At 40.4% G+C, this 15,133-nt stretch overlaps 1 protein-coding gene across 1 annotated transcript in view; it reads right to left on the bottom strand.

The window, feature by feature from the left end:
* Positions 1–1,275: 1,275 nt before the first annotated feature.
* CNOT4 (CCR4-NOT transcription complex subunit 4) overlaps positions 1,276–15,133 on the bottom strand; it is a 157,201-nt gene continuing 143,343 nt past the window's right edge. Inside the window, exons 11-12 of the mRNA XM_008150503.3 lie at positions 3,344–3,556; positions 1,276–2,654 (exon numbers count right to left, since the gene is read on the bottom strand). Coding sequence (XP_008148725.1) covers positions 2,356–2,654; positions 3,344–3,556 — 512 coding nt within the window. The 3' untranslated portion in view covers positions 1,276–2,355. The remainder of the gene's footprint in view (positions 2,655–3,343; positions 3,557–15,133) is intronic.

Genomic DNA, 15,133 nt, shown 5'->3' with positions numbered 1-15,133 from the left:
GGCCAGGCTTGGGGGGGGGGGGGGGCACCAGTGCACGATTGGAGCCAGGGAGGGACCGTGGGAGGTTGGCCAGCTGGGGAGGGACCACAGGAGGACTCCAGGGCGTATCCACCCATCTTGCCCAGTCCCAATCTGCTGGACCCCAGCAGCAAGCTAACCTACCGATCAGAGCATCTGCCCCCTGGTGGTCAGTGCATGTCATAGCGACTGGTTGAACGGTCGAATGAACAGTCGGACACTTAGCATATTAGACTTTTATTATATAGGATGTGTTGACCCATCACTTTGCAGTGCAATGTGAGTATTCAGGAGACCGAAGCAAAGTTCATAGGACAAAGAGACCCTGAAGTTTTTAGTCCTCTTCTCTGTATCACAGTAACATTTTGGTAAATTAGAAAAGAAAAAAAACAATTCACTATTTACCCAGTTGATACCTATTTGTGGTGACATTTGAGACTATCCTGTTTACATTTTTCCAAAACAGTGTTGAAATTGTTTATTTTGGGTGAGGGGAGCAAGGGGAGCTGGTAGCAAATTGAAGTACAAAGTAAAGGTAAGAAGGAGAAAATCAACCTGAAAATACAGAATGCAAGATTGAGAAGATCTACTTAATTCACCCTACGAAGATAACCTTAATGGATGTGGCTGGAAACATGAAACTCCAGCTTTGGACTTGTGAATGGAATCCAAGTCAGGACATACAAGCCATACAAAATCCTAGGAACCTGGTAGGGAACATTTCATTTCTGTTCTCTGCCCTCTATCCTCAGTGGTGTGACCGTCTCTCCATCGTTAGGTGTTCCCCAGCAAGGCTGGTCACAGATTCAGCAGTGGGTCACTACATCAGTGTTTTCTCATCTCTCTGCCATCATGGCACTCACACAGGTACTGCTACTTGTCTGGCACACTGGCTGCTCCCGCCAGGTCTCCCCAAGACAACCAACCTCTCAGCACATCGACAGCCCACCTGCTCCTTCCTGGAACATGAGGGATGGCTTGGTCTGCATAATACAATAGCAAAAGGGGGTTTTGTCTACATGAAGCCCCTGGAAAAGGACTTCTGGAGTGTAAGGTGAGCTGAACTTCAAAAATGGCAGAGACTGACAATAAAACGATTTCCCCCCCTAATGTCTTCTGCTATGCCATCCTCCCTATTGTTGAAGATGTAGAACCAATGGAAACATCTGGTGACCGCTATCACAAAATGTTTGAAACTCACATGCCATAAAATGGAAAAACAAAACAAAAAAACAAAAAACAAGAACAGCCCAAGGGTCATCATCAAGTTTTCTGTTTTATTTAAGATTTTAGTTTTAATTCTGAAGAAAGAGGTACATTTTCTTGGTTTTAGTTTTAGCGTCAGGTTATAACCAGGTTTCTGTTTTCTTTTCTCCTGTCTTTTCAATACTGCACAAATGTCCAGAAACTACAGGGTTAAGTAAAAGCTGCAGGCAGGGAGGTTGGAGATTTGCTCCTGTGGTGATCAGATGTCCCCAGAGCAGTGCTATCTCAGTGCCCTAGTCAGGTGAATTCAAGGTCAAAGAAAAAAAGATTCCGACAGATGAGAAAGACTGAAGAAATCACTTATATTTCAGCTCTTATGTTATACATAGGTATTAAATCTGTGAATACTCTTTTTCTTTAAAACATTTGAATTTACTTTAAATATAAAGTCAAAAATTTTTTTCTCCTTAAAAAAATCATTTCTCCCCTCCTTATAAACTCTTAGCAACTGGCCAGTTACTACTACAGATCAATTTGTCTTTCCATCAACTTCCAATAAATTCTTTTGCTTAACAACACAATCAAGTCCATTCCATCAAATTGCCAAAAGGATTCAAAATAAAATAAAATTTTAAAAAGCATTTTCCCTGCAATAGTGATAAGCTGAATACAAGATGGCTGCCAGGACCACGCTTTCCCTCATGCGTTTAGCAATCTCATTTCTATTAACCCGGTTTTCAAACTTCTGCAGTTGACAGTGCATTTACTTGACCTTTTCTATAGATTAATCGTCATTTTCTGCTAAGCAGATTATGTCATTATTATGCGAAACAAACAGTAATTTTCTAAGTATCGAGACTGCCCTTTGATTTTTTTTTCTTCCTTAGAAAGGCATTTTTAGGAAACATTCAACAGTGTCATTCAAATGCTGGATCAACAGAAACTTTTACAATTAAAACAAAAGATGGTCATGACCCTGTGATCGCATTGCATCTGGGGATAGGGAGAAAAAAAATTGATCGGGAACTGGATTCTTCAGAACTTAAGAGATGAGAAGGGAGCTGTGGGTGAGCCGAGGGAGAAAACAGGGTGGGACAAATCCTGCATTTCCTAATGGTGTCTCCTCTTTCCCTAATGGCGGTCCAGTGTTGAACTCTGTAGTAAATCTGTGGGGGTTTTGCTAGGGGGTCTGAAGGCTGTCTGAAAGCCTGGGGGTGGGGAGTGGAAGCTGGAAGGATTTGAAGGAGGGTAGGGGTTCCAACTGGCTCTGTGCAGGGGGATCTGTGTGCTGAAGGGGGCGCTGTGGTGGGCTTGTGATGGAGCGGCGCTGGGGCCGTCCATCTCTGTGAGGGCCTGAAGGGATTTTAGCCAGTGTGGAGGATTGTCGTCTTGAAGAGAGTCTAAACTGTTTCCTGAAGAGGCTGGAATACCTAAGGAGAGAAAAGAAAACAAGAGGGAAAATGGTGAGTTTGCGCAGAAAGAATAGGAAATTCATCAAACAACAACAACAAAATGTTTAAGGTGATTAGTTTCACACACACCCCCCACACAAAAAAAGAAAAAAAATCACAATTTTTAACTCCTTCCAAGTAAATCTTTTAAATCTTACATTCCCCTTATCCTCCACCCACAACGACCATGATTTATTGTCACAGAAACCCATGCCTCCTCTCCCACTACACACTGTCCCCCACTGTTAGAGGCAGAGCTGCAGAAACGAGTCCCCAAAATTGCATGAAGTCATTTCCCAATTGTGCTTCTCCTCTATTCGGAATCCATAAAGAAGATAGCCTTATAATAAAGAGCTTTATTTTAAAAGTGGAGTATGTTCCTTTAAGAGGGTAAGTCAGATCCTTATTGTACTCGGAGGCCTAAAACATACACACATGCTGCAGACGTTAGCACCTACTTACACCAAAAGAAGCCACCTCGGCACCAAACGCCTTATTACACAACTAGGCCAACGGAGTTAGCGAGACTGCACCCCTGAGAACGAAACAAGCCACCACGCGTGTGGCTTGTGAAAAGAAGCTGATGGTGAAGGGACTTGTTTTAGTTTAGTCTGTGCGAGAAACCAAACCGATGGCAGTCAGTGGAGCTGAAGGAGCGAGAAAGTTACCTGTGATGATGGCTGGGTCTGTCCAGCTGCCAGGGCTGTCCCAACTCAGGCTGTCGGTGGTGGCAGTGTTGGACGTTGGTGCACTGTGGTTGGCGCTGGAGGGGGAGGAGGAATTGGGCAGTCCACCAAAGTTGATGTTAATGTTGGGTAGAAGTGCCCTGAGCCCGTCCTGCCATTCCTTCATATTTAAACTCTCTATAGAACTGCTGTTGTCTGGGAGATTTACCAACAAAAAATGAAAGATAAAAAAAAAATAAAAAGCTGACGTTAGAAACAGATGTGGTTCTTTAGTGGTTAAGCGGGAGAAGAATTATTCTTTCTCTATGGAGCATTTAAAATGGGTTGACCTAACCACTATGGGAAGCAGTCTGGTGATTCCTCAAAAAATTAAGAATAGAGCTTCAATATGACCCAGTAACCCCTCTCCTGGGTATATACCTGAAAAACTCAAAAACATGTATTCACAAAGATATATGCACCCCTATTTTTATGGCAGCATTATTCATGGTGGCCAAGACATGGAAATAACCAAAGTGCCCTGCAATAGAGGACTGGATAAAGAAGATGTGGTACATACACACAATGGAGTACTACTCAGCCATAAGAAAGGATGTAATACTGCCATTTGCAACAACATGGATGGACTCTGAGAATATTATTCTAAAAGAAGTAAGTCAGTGAGAAAAAGCTAAGGACCCTATGATTTCACTCATATGTGGGATATAAAACTGAAACTTTTGAGCACAAACAGCAGTGAGCACAAACAGCAGTGTGGTGGTTGCTAGAGGAAAGGGGGTGGAAGGAGAGGGGGTCCTAATATATGGTGGCAGGAGAAGATTTGACTTGGGTGGTGGGCACACAGTGCAATATAAAGATATTGCAACATAGAAACCCATACCTGTAACCTATATGATCATGTTGACCAATGCCACCCCAATAAATTTAATATAAAATAAAATAGGTTGTCCTAGCAAGATAAACTTGGTTAGGATTTTGCTCGTGAGCTCACATCCCCTGAAACACGTTAGGAAAAACTTGCTCAAGGATCAGGAGAGGGAGCTTCCTGTCCTTACAGCCGCTTCCCCATTCTTCGCTTGTAAATCAATAATCCAGTTTAAAGTCTTTGTGTGCCAGAGCACAATTTAGTTCCAGCTATGCTCTGAAGTTTGTTAGTGAGGGCATTTAGCCAACTGAGCTGATCTATTCTATTAAAAAAGGAAGCCTGCAAAGTTCAATATATGAGCTTATTTCTGAGCCCGTTAAAAGGAATAAAAATAATTTTATGAAGAATAAACATAAAGCAATAGAAAAAAAGTAATTAAGTTCTTCCTGATTATAAAACTGGTAATGCGTCTCAGAGGAGAAAGGCAGTAATGATTAGGCTTTTGAATTTGAGAGTGTTTTTCCATTAGTCACAAAGACCAAAGAGGCAGGGGCGAAGCTACCTTTCCGATGGAGTAATTTTCAGCACAGTCTGCCTACCTTGCTCCAAGAGTTCTACCAATCATTTAAAACACCAGTCCTGGAGTCCTACAGTTCTCTGGGTCTACTTGTGAACAGCATAAAATATGTTGAGACACTGTCAATGTAAAAGGCTTTTTATAAATTGTACCCAACGATCTACCACCATCCAGAATCCACACAGTATAACTAAGTGGTTGGGGGGAAAGGGTAAACTATTGCTTAGAATAACTGTTTGAAAATAGGAGTGTAGGTCAAACTACCATCTGGGGGTTTTGAGAAGAGCCTAGAAAATTATTTCTGGTCCTATAGAATTGATTAGCAACTCCCATGGATGATGATGATGATGTAACAGGCTTAGTCTATGCTATTTGGTGAATTCAGAATTTTGTTTTGCACCAATCACTGATCTATGCCAAATATCATGTTTTAGCAAGTGAATAACTTAATCTTATTTTAAAAAGACAAAAAACTACAACCAAACCCAACAAAAGTCATCTCTGAATTTACTAAGGCGAAGAAAAGGCAATCTACACCATGTAGACATGTCAATAGAAGGGAAAATAAATTCTTTCAACCTACAGCCATTTCACAATCAATGCCATTTCCTAAAGCTCACCCTTCTATTTACATCCTACTACACATTTTCATTGTGTTTTATAACTTATAAGGCACTCTCATAGACAGTTATTTTATTTGGTCCTCTTGTTGTGAAGTAGGCAGAGCAGGAGGAATACTTTTCATTTAATGGATAAAGGAATAGACTTCAGAATAATTTGCCCAAGGTCATAAGAGACCTTGAATCCAGACTGTACCTGAGTTGTGTTTTAAATAACACCAACTCTCTCTCTTGTATAGACCATTAATTGACTCTTTAATGGGTCAACTATTTAAGGGTAAAACCCAGTGGCCTATGAAACCCATGATTTAAAAGAAGCAAAAAGAAACACAGCAGATTATAATATGTCCATTAGCCATGATAAACAGGACAGAGCAATATTTTGGCTGAAAGAACCAACTGGTCTTCGCAGGGGGTTGGGGGAAATTCTACTCAACAACACAGTCATCAATATTCCCTAAGCTCTAACTGCATGAGACACTAATAAGATCACACTGATAAGGTCCTAGAATACCCTCAATTATAGGAAGTCTTGGTGGCTATGGTACATTCAACCTCTAAGCAGTCACATCATCAGACTGAATAAGTTAAGAGTTGCAATGATCCAGAAACTGAACTTTAGAAAACTAGGAAAACCTCCTGGGAGGGAAATAAATCCCCCTGGTAAAGAAAAATGATGTATAACTCTGTGGGAATTTTTTGAAGATGAGTGGTCTTGACTAGGCAGGCAGAGTCAATAAGAAGCTACACAAGATGATTTGAGCCTCTCTCTTCCACTAGTAGGGAAAAAAGAAAATACCCATAACTCACCAAGATGTATTTTCTCCTTACTTTTGCTTTACATTTAGTGAGAACTGGAACCAAGGATAAGAAACCTTCCATTTTGCATTAACAGAATAACACTGCATTTATATAAACTTTATTTGAAAATTAGTATTACAATGAAGTCAAAAGGCATTTGTTTGTGGGCAGGGGATATTTGGGAACTGTAAATTTCCTCTCAATTTTGTTGTGAACTTAAAACTGCTCTAAAATTTCAAGTCTATTTTTTAAAAAAAAGATCATTGTTTCTCTGCTGTCAATAAAACCAAGCAGGAGTATGTCAGTCAAAAAAATTCACATATGGCACATGATATTGGAACAGTGAGAAACTTAGATCCTCTCAGGTGAATTATGATTATAAGACTTTGGGAAATAGCCAGTTTATCACCTGTATAATCTTGCCAAAAAATAGTCACATGCCCTAGACTGCTTGGGAGCCTACAGCATGGGTGCGTGGTTTACAGAGAAGCTGCAAGTGTCATGGGAAAGTGACTGACATGTTCAGCTCTTGGAATAGGACCGCTGTTCCAAGTACTTTAGAAGAAGAAAACCAAGTTTCTTCACTGTTTTCTCCACTATTGCTGTGCCACGTCTTGGCACAAAGAAAGGGCGAGAGAAAGGAAATCAACTCTTAACACCATCAAAATAGCCCCTCTTGGTCCAATGCACTTGAAATCACCTCCTTTACCTGCTCCCTGCCTCTGACCCAAGTTCATTTTAGCTTCTAGGACTTCAGTTAATTCCATTCCTTTAAACACAAACATCAGGATTTATCAACCATGGCACTACTGACATTTTGGACTATATAATTAACTCTGTTGTAGGGACTGTTCCAGGCATTGTAGGATGTTTAGTAGCATTCCTGGTCTCTACCCACTCGATGCCAGTAGCACACAGGAACATGCGCACACCCCCACATCCATACCCTAGCTCTGACAACACCAAATGTCTCCACAGATTGCCAATGACTCCTGGGGCGCAAAATCGTTACTGGTTGAGAACTGCTGACACAAAGAAAGATTCCTTTGTTTCTGGGGCTCTAAGTAATCCCACTCAAATACAATTTCTCTTTTAAATAGTACCAGGACTTTGACCACTAGACTCAACTTGATGCAACTTCATTTCCCATTATTTGTACAGGACTTCACAATGGGGTACAATTCAATATGTACAAGTCAGTGGGTCTAATGGAGAAACTCTGGGCTGAAAACTGCAGAGGTATTGTATGAGGCCACTCCACACAAATTATTAATATAACTTTGGGCATGTAAGTCATTCTGTTAATGTCTGAGGACCCTACTTCATAAGTAGAAATAACATCTACCTTACTCTCTCAGAAAGATAAAGAGAAGGGAAAGTAACGTGAAGCCCATTTATCATCTGATCAATGTCTAACAATTTTTCTCTAGTGCTCAATACTGAACAGATAGTAAACTTTCCAAAAAGCCAAGGCACAATGGTCTCCTCCCTGGAAGGGATAACACCCAGCACACCACGGAAGTACTGTGTAGTCAGTCTATTTAATAAGGCTTCTTGTCACCAAAGTATTGCAAAGACAAGTAAGATATGAGAAAGCACTTGAAACTTTCCACAAGAAAGACTAAACAAGACCAAGCAACTTGACGAAAATCAAGTTACTAAGCATACTTTATATTAAAACGAGTGATTTCATTTTTAAAGTAATTATTAGTAGTATAACACATTAGGGAAGGATTGTATATTTTAAAAGGATTGCTAATATGTTTAAATGCTTTATGATGTCAAAAACTAATTTTAATTTATCATTTTCGAATATGTACAACAACGCACTGGTTTTGGTTCTAAATCATGTGAGGGCAGGAGAGCGGGTCCAGTTGTTTGTAGTTTTATTTTTCTGCATAGAACTTTCAAGATGCTACATACCACACTCTCACATTCCAGTGTGTAAGAAGTGTCAGTATACTTTCAGTTTACCTGGCTTAGCACACCTTTTATTAAAGAAAAACTATGGTTAAGTCTATAACAAATTGATCATCACACACTAAGATGACAAATCTAGTTTTTAGCAACAACAAAACTTATTATAACACGTATGAGTTAAGGCTGCCAAGATAAAATCAAAGCAACTATTTCCTAAAAGTGCGCAAGGACAAAGCACTTAAACCATGAATCCTGTTCTCACAGAGCTTAACATCTTAACAGTGTGACAATGCAAATACTGGAAAAGTTCAACAATTACAATATGAAAAAGCATCTGAGGAAATGTCTAGGGCTGTACATTTTTAATGAATGCTAAAAACTTTAGTAAAAAGAGAGGCCACTTAGGCACTCGCATGAGAATGTGCTGGTGGGTGAAGAACAGTAGCCATCATTCATTCATGGAGTAGTTTAGTTACTACATAGACCCCTACGCCTGAAAAACCCACAAGTTGAAACTACCTTTGGTATTTTTATCCAACACTAGACTAGTCCAACTACTTACTAGGAGGCATAGTGGTTGCATTTTCAGAAGGATCCAGGACACAGCCTGTGTCAGCCACTGTGCCCTTCTCTAACACCCTCACCTCTGCCTGCTATATACTATTTCCTATCAATTTTGGGCTGGAGTACATCTCCACCAGTAAATGATTTTAAGAAAGCATAAGCTTTCTCAAACTTCAACAACGTATCTCTAGCAACTCAAATATAAACAAACTAGAGGCCCAGTGCACGAATTCGTGCATGGGTGGGGTCCAGCCGGCCCAGCCCCGATCAGGGCAGATTGGAGCAGGGCCTGTTGGGAGGAGATGGCGGGAGGTTTGCCAGTCGGCCCGCCCTGATCAGGGCTCAATCAAGGCCAGGTCAGCTGGTGGGGAGGGGCTGCAGGTAATTGGCCGGCGGGCCCTGCCCCTGTTTGGGGTGGGGGGGCCAATTGTGGGCAGGGTCAGCCATGGGGAGGGACTATGGGTGGTGGGCCAGCTGGCCCTGCCCCCGATTGGTGTGGGGGGGCGATCAGGGGTGGGGCCAGCTGGGGGGAAGGGCTGCAGGAGGTTGGCTGGCTGGCCCGGCCCCCCATTGGGGTGGGGGGTAGTGATCGGGAGCGGGGCTGGCCAGAGGATAGAGGCCTGGGAGGGGGGGAGGGTGGTTGGCTGGCCGGCCCCGCCTCCGATCAGGCCAGTTTGCTGGCACAGTGGGTGTCATAGCAACTGGTCATTCCAGCATTCCGGTTGTTATAGTGTTCTGGTCGCTGGCTTTTTATATAGAGAGATTACGCTTGTCCTACACGTCAAACTAAACTTTATAGAGCACACAAAACTTCTATCAGAGAACTTAAAAGAAAGTCTTTATGACACAGACATGTTGTACACAAAAAATCAGTTCAATTTAACTAAAATTTGCAGGGGAAATGACTACTATGTGAATGAATTCTTAAAACAGGCTTATAAAATCAGATTGTTTATGAAAAAAATGTTATTATGCATAAACAGAGTTGACACTCAAATTTCTAGGATTATGTTTATTATAAAGCAAGTAGATCAGTAGTGCAGAGCAAATTTGCTTAAGAGTTTAACAGATCTGAAAATAGTGATTATTATACTAAATGAAAAATTCTTAGAACTCAAATAAAAGAAAGTTCTGAGAACAGAAGAACTGAACAAAGTAATAAAAAAAACAGTAAAATTTATTCTCACTAGAAGGAAGCAGAAAAGATATAAACAAGAAAAAAGAGACCGTACTATCTCTACTTTCTGCCTTTTTCCTTGTCTAGAATGCTTTCCCAATCTCCTCAACAAATTTTCACTCCATCTTCCAAAAGTCTAAGTCTGTTCTCTTCCACTCAGATCCTGAACCACACTAATGTGGCAGCTAACTGTGCTGTGACAGCTACAGTAGTGCAGTTTACGCTGCATGGAACTCATCTCTTCTCCCTCGCAACTGAAAGCTCTGCAAGGAGACACTGTGTACATTCTTCAGCATGCCAATCAGCATCTCTGAAATTGACATGCTTCAAGACATCTGCTAAATCTGCTGAAGCAAAGGTCCAACTTGAGGAGCTGGAAAATCACTTTGCCCAAAAAGCCCGTTTAATTCATATCTCTATAATGCTGCGAATCAAATAGGTGTGTCTCCAAAGAGATGCAAATCTTTTTGAAAGCAGCAATCAGTTAAATTTTAGGAACTAAAAAGCTTCTCTGCATGTAAACTGCAGGAGAAGAACTAAAAAGTATGTTTTGCAATATGCTTGAGATGTCAAAACACAAGCAATACAATTTTTAAAATCTATCACACCAAGATTATTTAAATGTTTTTTTAAAAAGGTTCCCTTTAAAAAAATCTACATTTTTTTTTATTGATTTCAGACAGGAAGGGAGAGGGAAAGAGAGACAGAAACATCAATGATGAGAGAGAATCATTTACCAGCTGCCTCTGGCACACCTCACACTGGGGATCGAGCCTGCAACGGGGCATGTGCCCTGACCAGGAATTGAATCGTGACCTCCTAGTTCATAGGTCGATGCTCAACCACTGAGCCACACCAGCTGGGCTAAAAAAGATATTCTAATATTATGTATACAGGATAGTAAGTAGGTCTACTAACTATATTCTATCATTTTTCTACTCTAGACACTGTTCATTGACTCACCATGCACTTAATGAACTGGATTACTTTACTATCCACAATCCCATAAGCCAAGTATCAGCTTCATTTTACAAATGAGGAGACCAAGTGGCTCTGGTAGTTTAAAGAATTTGCCCCAAGTTATACAGTTTAAAAGTGTCAAAGTCAGTAACTAACCCCAGTCTGACTCCAAAGCTTTTCTTCTCACCACCAAGCACATTACCAACCAGTCCTTGTGCTGGCAGGACTCCCAGAGGAGGGGAGGGCAGACATGTTTAACTAACTACACTACGTGCTGATAAATGCTATTCTGGTACGAAGGGGCATAAAGAAAAGGTGAACAATTCTGCCACCTTATATGCAGGATAAATGGTGAGTGGAGAAGCCCTTAGGAAGAGAAGCTGAAATGGAAGAGGGAAAGGTCATTCCACACAGAACAGAGGGCAGCAGAAGACGCTAATCACAAAATATAATAGGAACATTTCAAAATATAAGTAGGTGTGTTTTGTACATTGTGTACTTTTCTAGAATGTTCCTACAGGGATCCAAAGTTCTGTTTGGGGGAGAATCAGATCAACTACTGGGAACCAGGAAAACATCTAGATATTTGCTTATGAAGGATCTAAGGAAGCAGAATCTATTTTTTTTAAAAAGGGAGGGGGGAGACTTATGAAAAATGTCACTATATAAAGCTGTATAAAGAATGAGGAAAAGGGAAACTTAAAAAAATTGTTTAAAAATATTTTTTATTGATTTCAGATAGGAAGGGAGAGGAAGAGAGAGACAGAAATATCGATGAGAGGGAATCATCGATGGGCTGCCTCCTGCACACCCCACACTGGCGATAAAGCCTGCAACCCAGGCATTTGCCCTGATGGGGAATTGAACCGCGACCTCCTGGTTCATAGGTCGACACTCAACCACTGAGCCACACTGGCCGGGAGTAAACTTAAAATTTAATGAAAACATAAATATATTCTTAAAAGCATTATAATATGGATAAGATGGAACCTGAACCAGACAGAACATACAAACAACAGAGCTCAAGGATGGTAATGTATACAATCTGAAGGTGGAAGCGTGGAAGGCATTTGAGTGAGCACAAAACTGAGCACTGCCTATGAGCACAGGCTGGTGAGCACAACCAGGAGCTCACTGCCCAGGAGGGGATATACAGGTCACCAGGATATGACTTCACCAAATCAAATTACAAAACTGCAGACACACGAAGGGTGTCAACCACCCCAACATCTCAGATCTAAACCTGCTAGAACAAAATAAACCTGGAAAATTAACTTCCTAACCACCTCGTTTTCCAGAGGTGAAAACAAGGAGGAAAACTTTTATTCTGGGCTTGTGACCAATAAAGAACTGGTTGCCTATTGTAAACAGAAGCCCTAAAAGTATATGAGATAATTTTAGGATTTACAGAAGCAAAGACTTAATAACTAGATTTGAGTTCTCAGATGGAAGGCATGCTGGCTATTTTTGAAATTACCACAGTGAATAGCAATCACCTATTTACATGTTAAGGAAGAGGGAGTGGGGGGGAAGGAAGAGAAAAAGAGAGGAAGGGAGGTAGAGGGAGGGAGAGAGAGGGAGGGAAGGAGAGGGAGAGGGAGAGAGAGAGAGAGGGAGAGGGGGAAGAGAGAGAGAGAGAGAGAGAGGGAGAGAGAGAGAGAGAGAGAGAGAGAGAGAGAGAGAGAGAGAGAGAGAGAGAGAGAGAGATCATTCAGTTGCCTCCCAAAGTGCCTGGACCAGGGATCGAAACCACAACCTTTTGGTGCATGTGACGATGCTCCAACCAACCGAGCCAGCCAGGGCAACATATTAGTTTTTTTGACTAGACTGTGAGCTCCTCCAGGAAAGGGGCCTTGGTTTAATTCTCTTTGAATTAATTCTCTTTGTATATAGTGAACAGTTCCCGAGCAGAACCTAAAGAGGTATTTATGTTTCCTAAATAAATAGCCCTTAACATTTGCTTCTAGGTTTTTTTTAAGACAGCTTTCCAAAAATGGTCAAAAAAAGGAATGGGCCAGGGTGGCCCCATGGTTATAGAGAGCAGTGCTTCAGAGCACAGAAAATGCTAAAATATGACAGTCTGACTATACAGTAACTCTAGTAAAGAAAACAAGCTGGGGAGAAACTTAAAGAAAGGAGAATCTCATGGGATTAGATTTGAAAAGCTTAGAAAAGATGGATGGAGGTATATAACCTACCTGTATAAGAGTATCATAATCCTTGAGGATTAAAATCAGAATCCATAATGACTGAAGCTTGTGGAAAATGCTGAAGGCAAGAAAAAGCTAAATTTGAGTAGCAGAAAATTAGGGAAAGTCAACACTCAGCCTGATACCACAATGTTAAGCCCCGAGAGAAGACCCAGCTATTTGGTTCCATCTTCATTTTGCTTCCCTCCATCTTCTTTATAAAAGAGCACACAATCCTCAAACCAGAAAGGACTGATTAAGCAATGTACAGAAGACAACTGTCAGTAGAGATAGAAAATACTAAAAAAAAAAAAAATCTCAATTGAAATGAGCTTAAACTCTCTAGGTGCAAAGTGAATTCTACCCCAAGGTATTAATTAATCCTCAGATAGGATCACAAAACCATTGTTGAGAAGTGCCAGAAAAGGAGGGAATGGCAGACTCTAGAAGCCGCATGCTTGTAATTAGTTCTTGGGGAATTCTGAAGCAGATTAGGAGCTGGATGATTCCTTTAGAAATTAATAATGAAATTATAGGTTTAAGCAAGCACTGCTCTATTGCTTGTATTTGGAGGCATTTTTCATGGGAAATATGTAGCATTCTGGCTAGAACCTCAGTTCCCTTCTAACAGAAATACACAGGAAGTTAAACTTTAATTTTGAAGTGGAATAAGTAGTCATGGAGACAGGTTCTACTGACAATTATTTCCCACTGGAAATGTCCTCCTTCTATATCCCAGGGTCCATTTCCTCTCCTCTTCTGTTGCATGCCCAAACCCAAAGACTTTGCAGCTAGCTCCATTCCCTTCCCACTGACACGTAAATTCCATAAAGCAAAAGAACACAGTGATCAATGAGAGCCAAAATGCATTTCCATGAAGAACCAATCTTATCAAAGTAATTTATTTTTTGGGTAAATTTCCTAGGATGTCACAAATATATCTTGAATTCAACAGTTTCTGGTAAGTTTTCTGATGGTAACCTTTGGGATAAGATGGTCAAGTATAGCATGGATAACAGCAGTGTTTAAATGGATTTGCACACACTATCAGCCTAAAAGTTTCTGAGCTACTGCTTGGCATATCTTTTGACTCCATGCTTTTAATTATCATTAGTATCACTTATAATCACATAGTTCTTTCATAAGACAAATTTGTAAGATGAGGATATGCAAACAGGACACACCCTTAACTACACCAAACACAAACACATAAAAATTAAGATACACATTAAGATTTTAAAAAATGCATTAGGAAAGCACAGGATAGAAGAATCCAACTAGTCATGTGTATGAAAAAAGGTCTAGCTTATAAGGCCTTAATAGGCTTATAATATTTAATACGGTAAGTGGGTAATGGAACTTTTAAAAAGGTAATGTTAGGACCATATAAATAGATGTACAATGTCTAAATTAGCAATTGTTAGACATTGGACAAATCACAAATGATAAACACCAGGGGACTCCGTTTCTCACTTACAAAATGGGGATAATACCTACCCCACAAAATATTTTTATAGAAGAGCTCTGTAAATTGAAAGGAATATATGTTAGTAATAATGATTTTACTTAAAAAGTAGATCTATTTATTATCTGATCACATCTGGATTGTGAGTTTCATATTTTATGAAAGGTATTCATTATCAAATGAAAATATGTGTAGAGAACTGAACTCCAGAGAGAACTAGAAACCATGTTAAGTGTCTAATGGTTGAAAGAACTAAGAATGTTTCATCTACATCCAGAAGTTACTAGACAAGTTGGAACTGCGTTCACATATTTAACCAGAAGTATAAATGGAAAAAAAGATTGTTTTAACCAAGAGAAAAAAATTATTTAACAATTACAAGTTGCCCTAAAGAACTGCCCTATTATTAAGAAGTACAAATTGGTACTTACAAAATAGTCCCGGGGATGTCAAATACAACATAGGGAATATAATCAATAATACTGTGCCTTAGCCGGTTTGGCTTAATGGACAGAGGGTTGGTCTTCGGACTGAAGGGTCCCGGGTTTGATTTTGGTCAAGAGTGCATGCCCAGGTTGCAGGCTTGATCCCCAGTAGGGGGCATGCAGGAGGCAGCCAATCAATGATTCTCTCT

Source organism: Eptesicus fuscus, chromosome 14 (genome assembly GCF_027574615.1).
Source record: "Eptesicus fuscus isolate TK198812 chromosome 14, DD_ASM_mEF_20220401, whole genome shotgun sequence".
NCBI lineage: Eukaryota > Metazoa > Chordata > Mammalia > Chiroptera > Vespertilionidae > Eptesicus > Eptesicus fuscus.
This window is presented reverse-complemented; position numbering and strand designations above follow the sequence as displayed.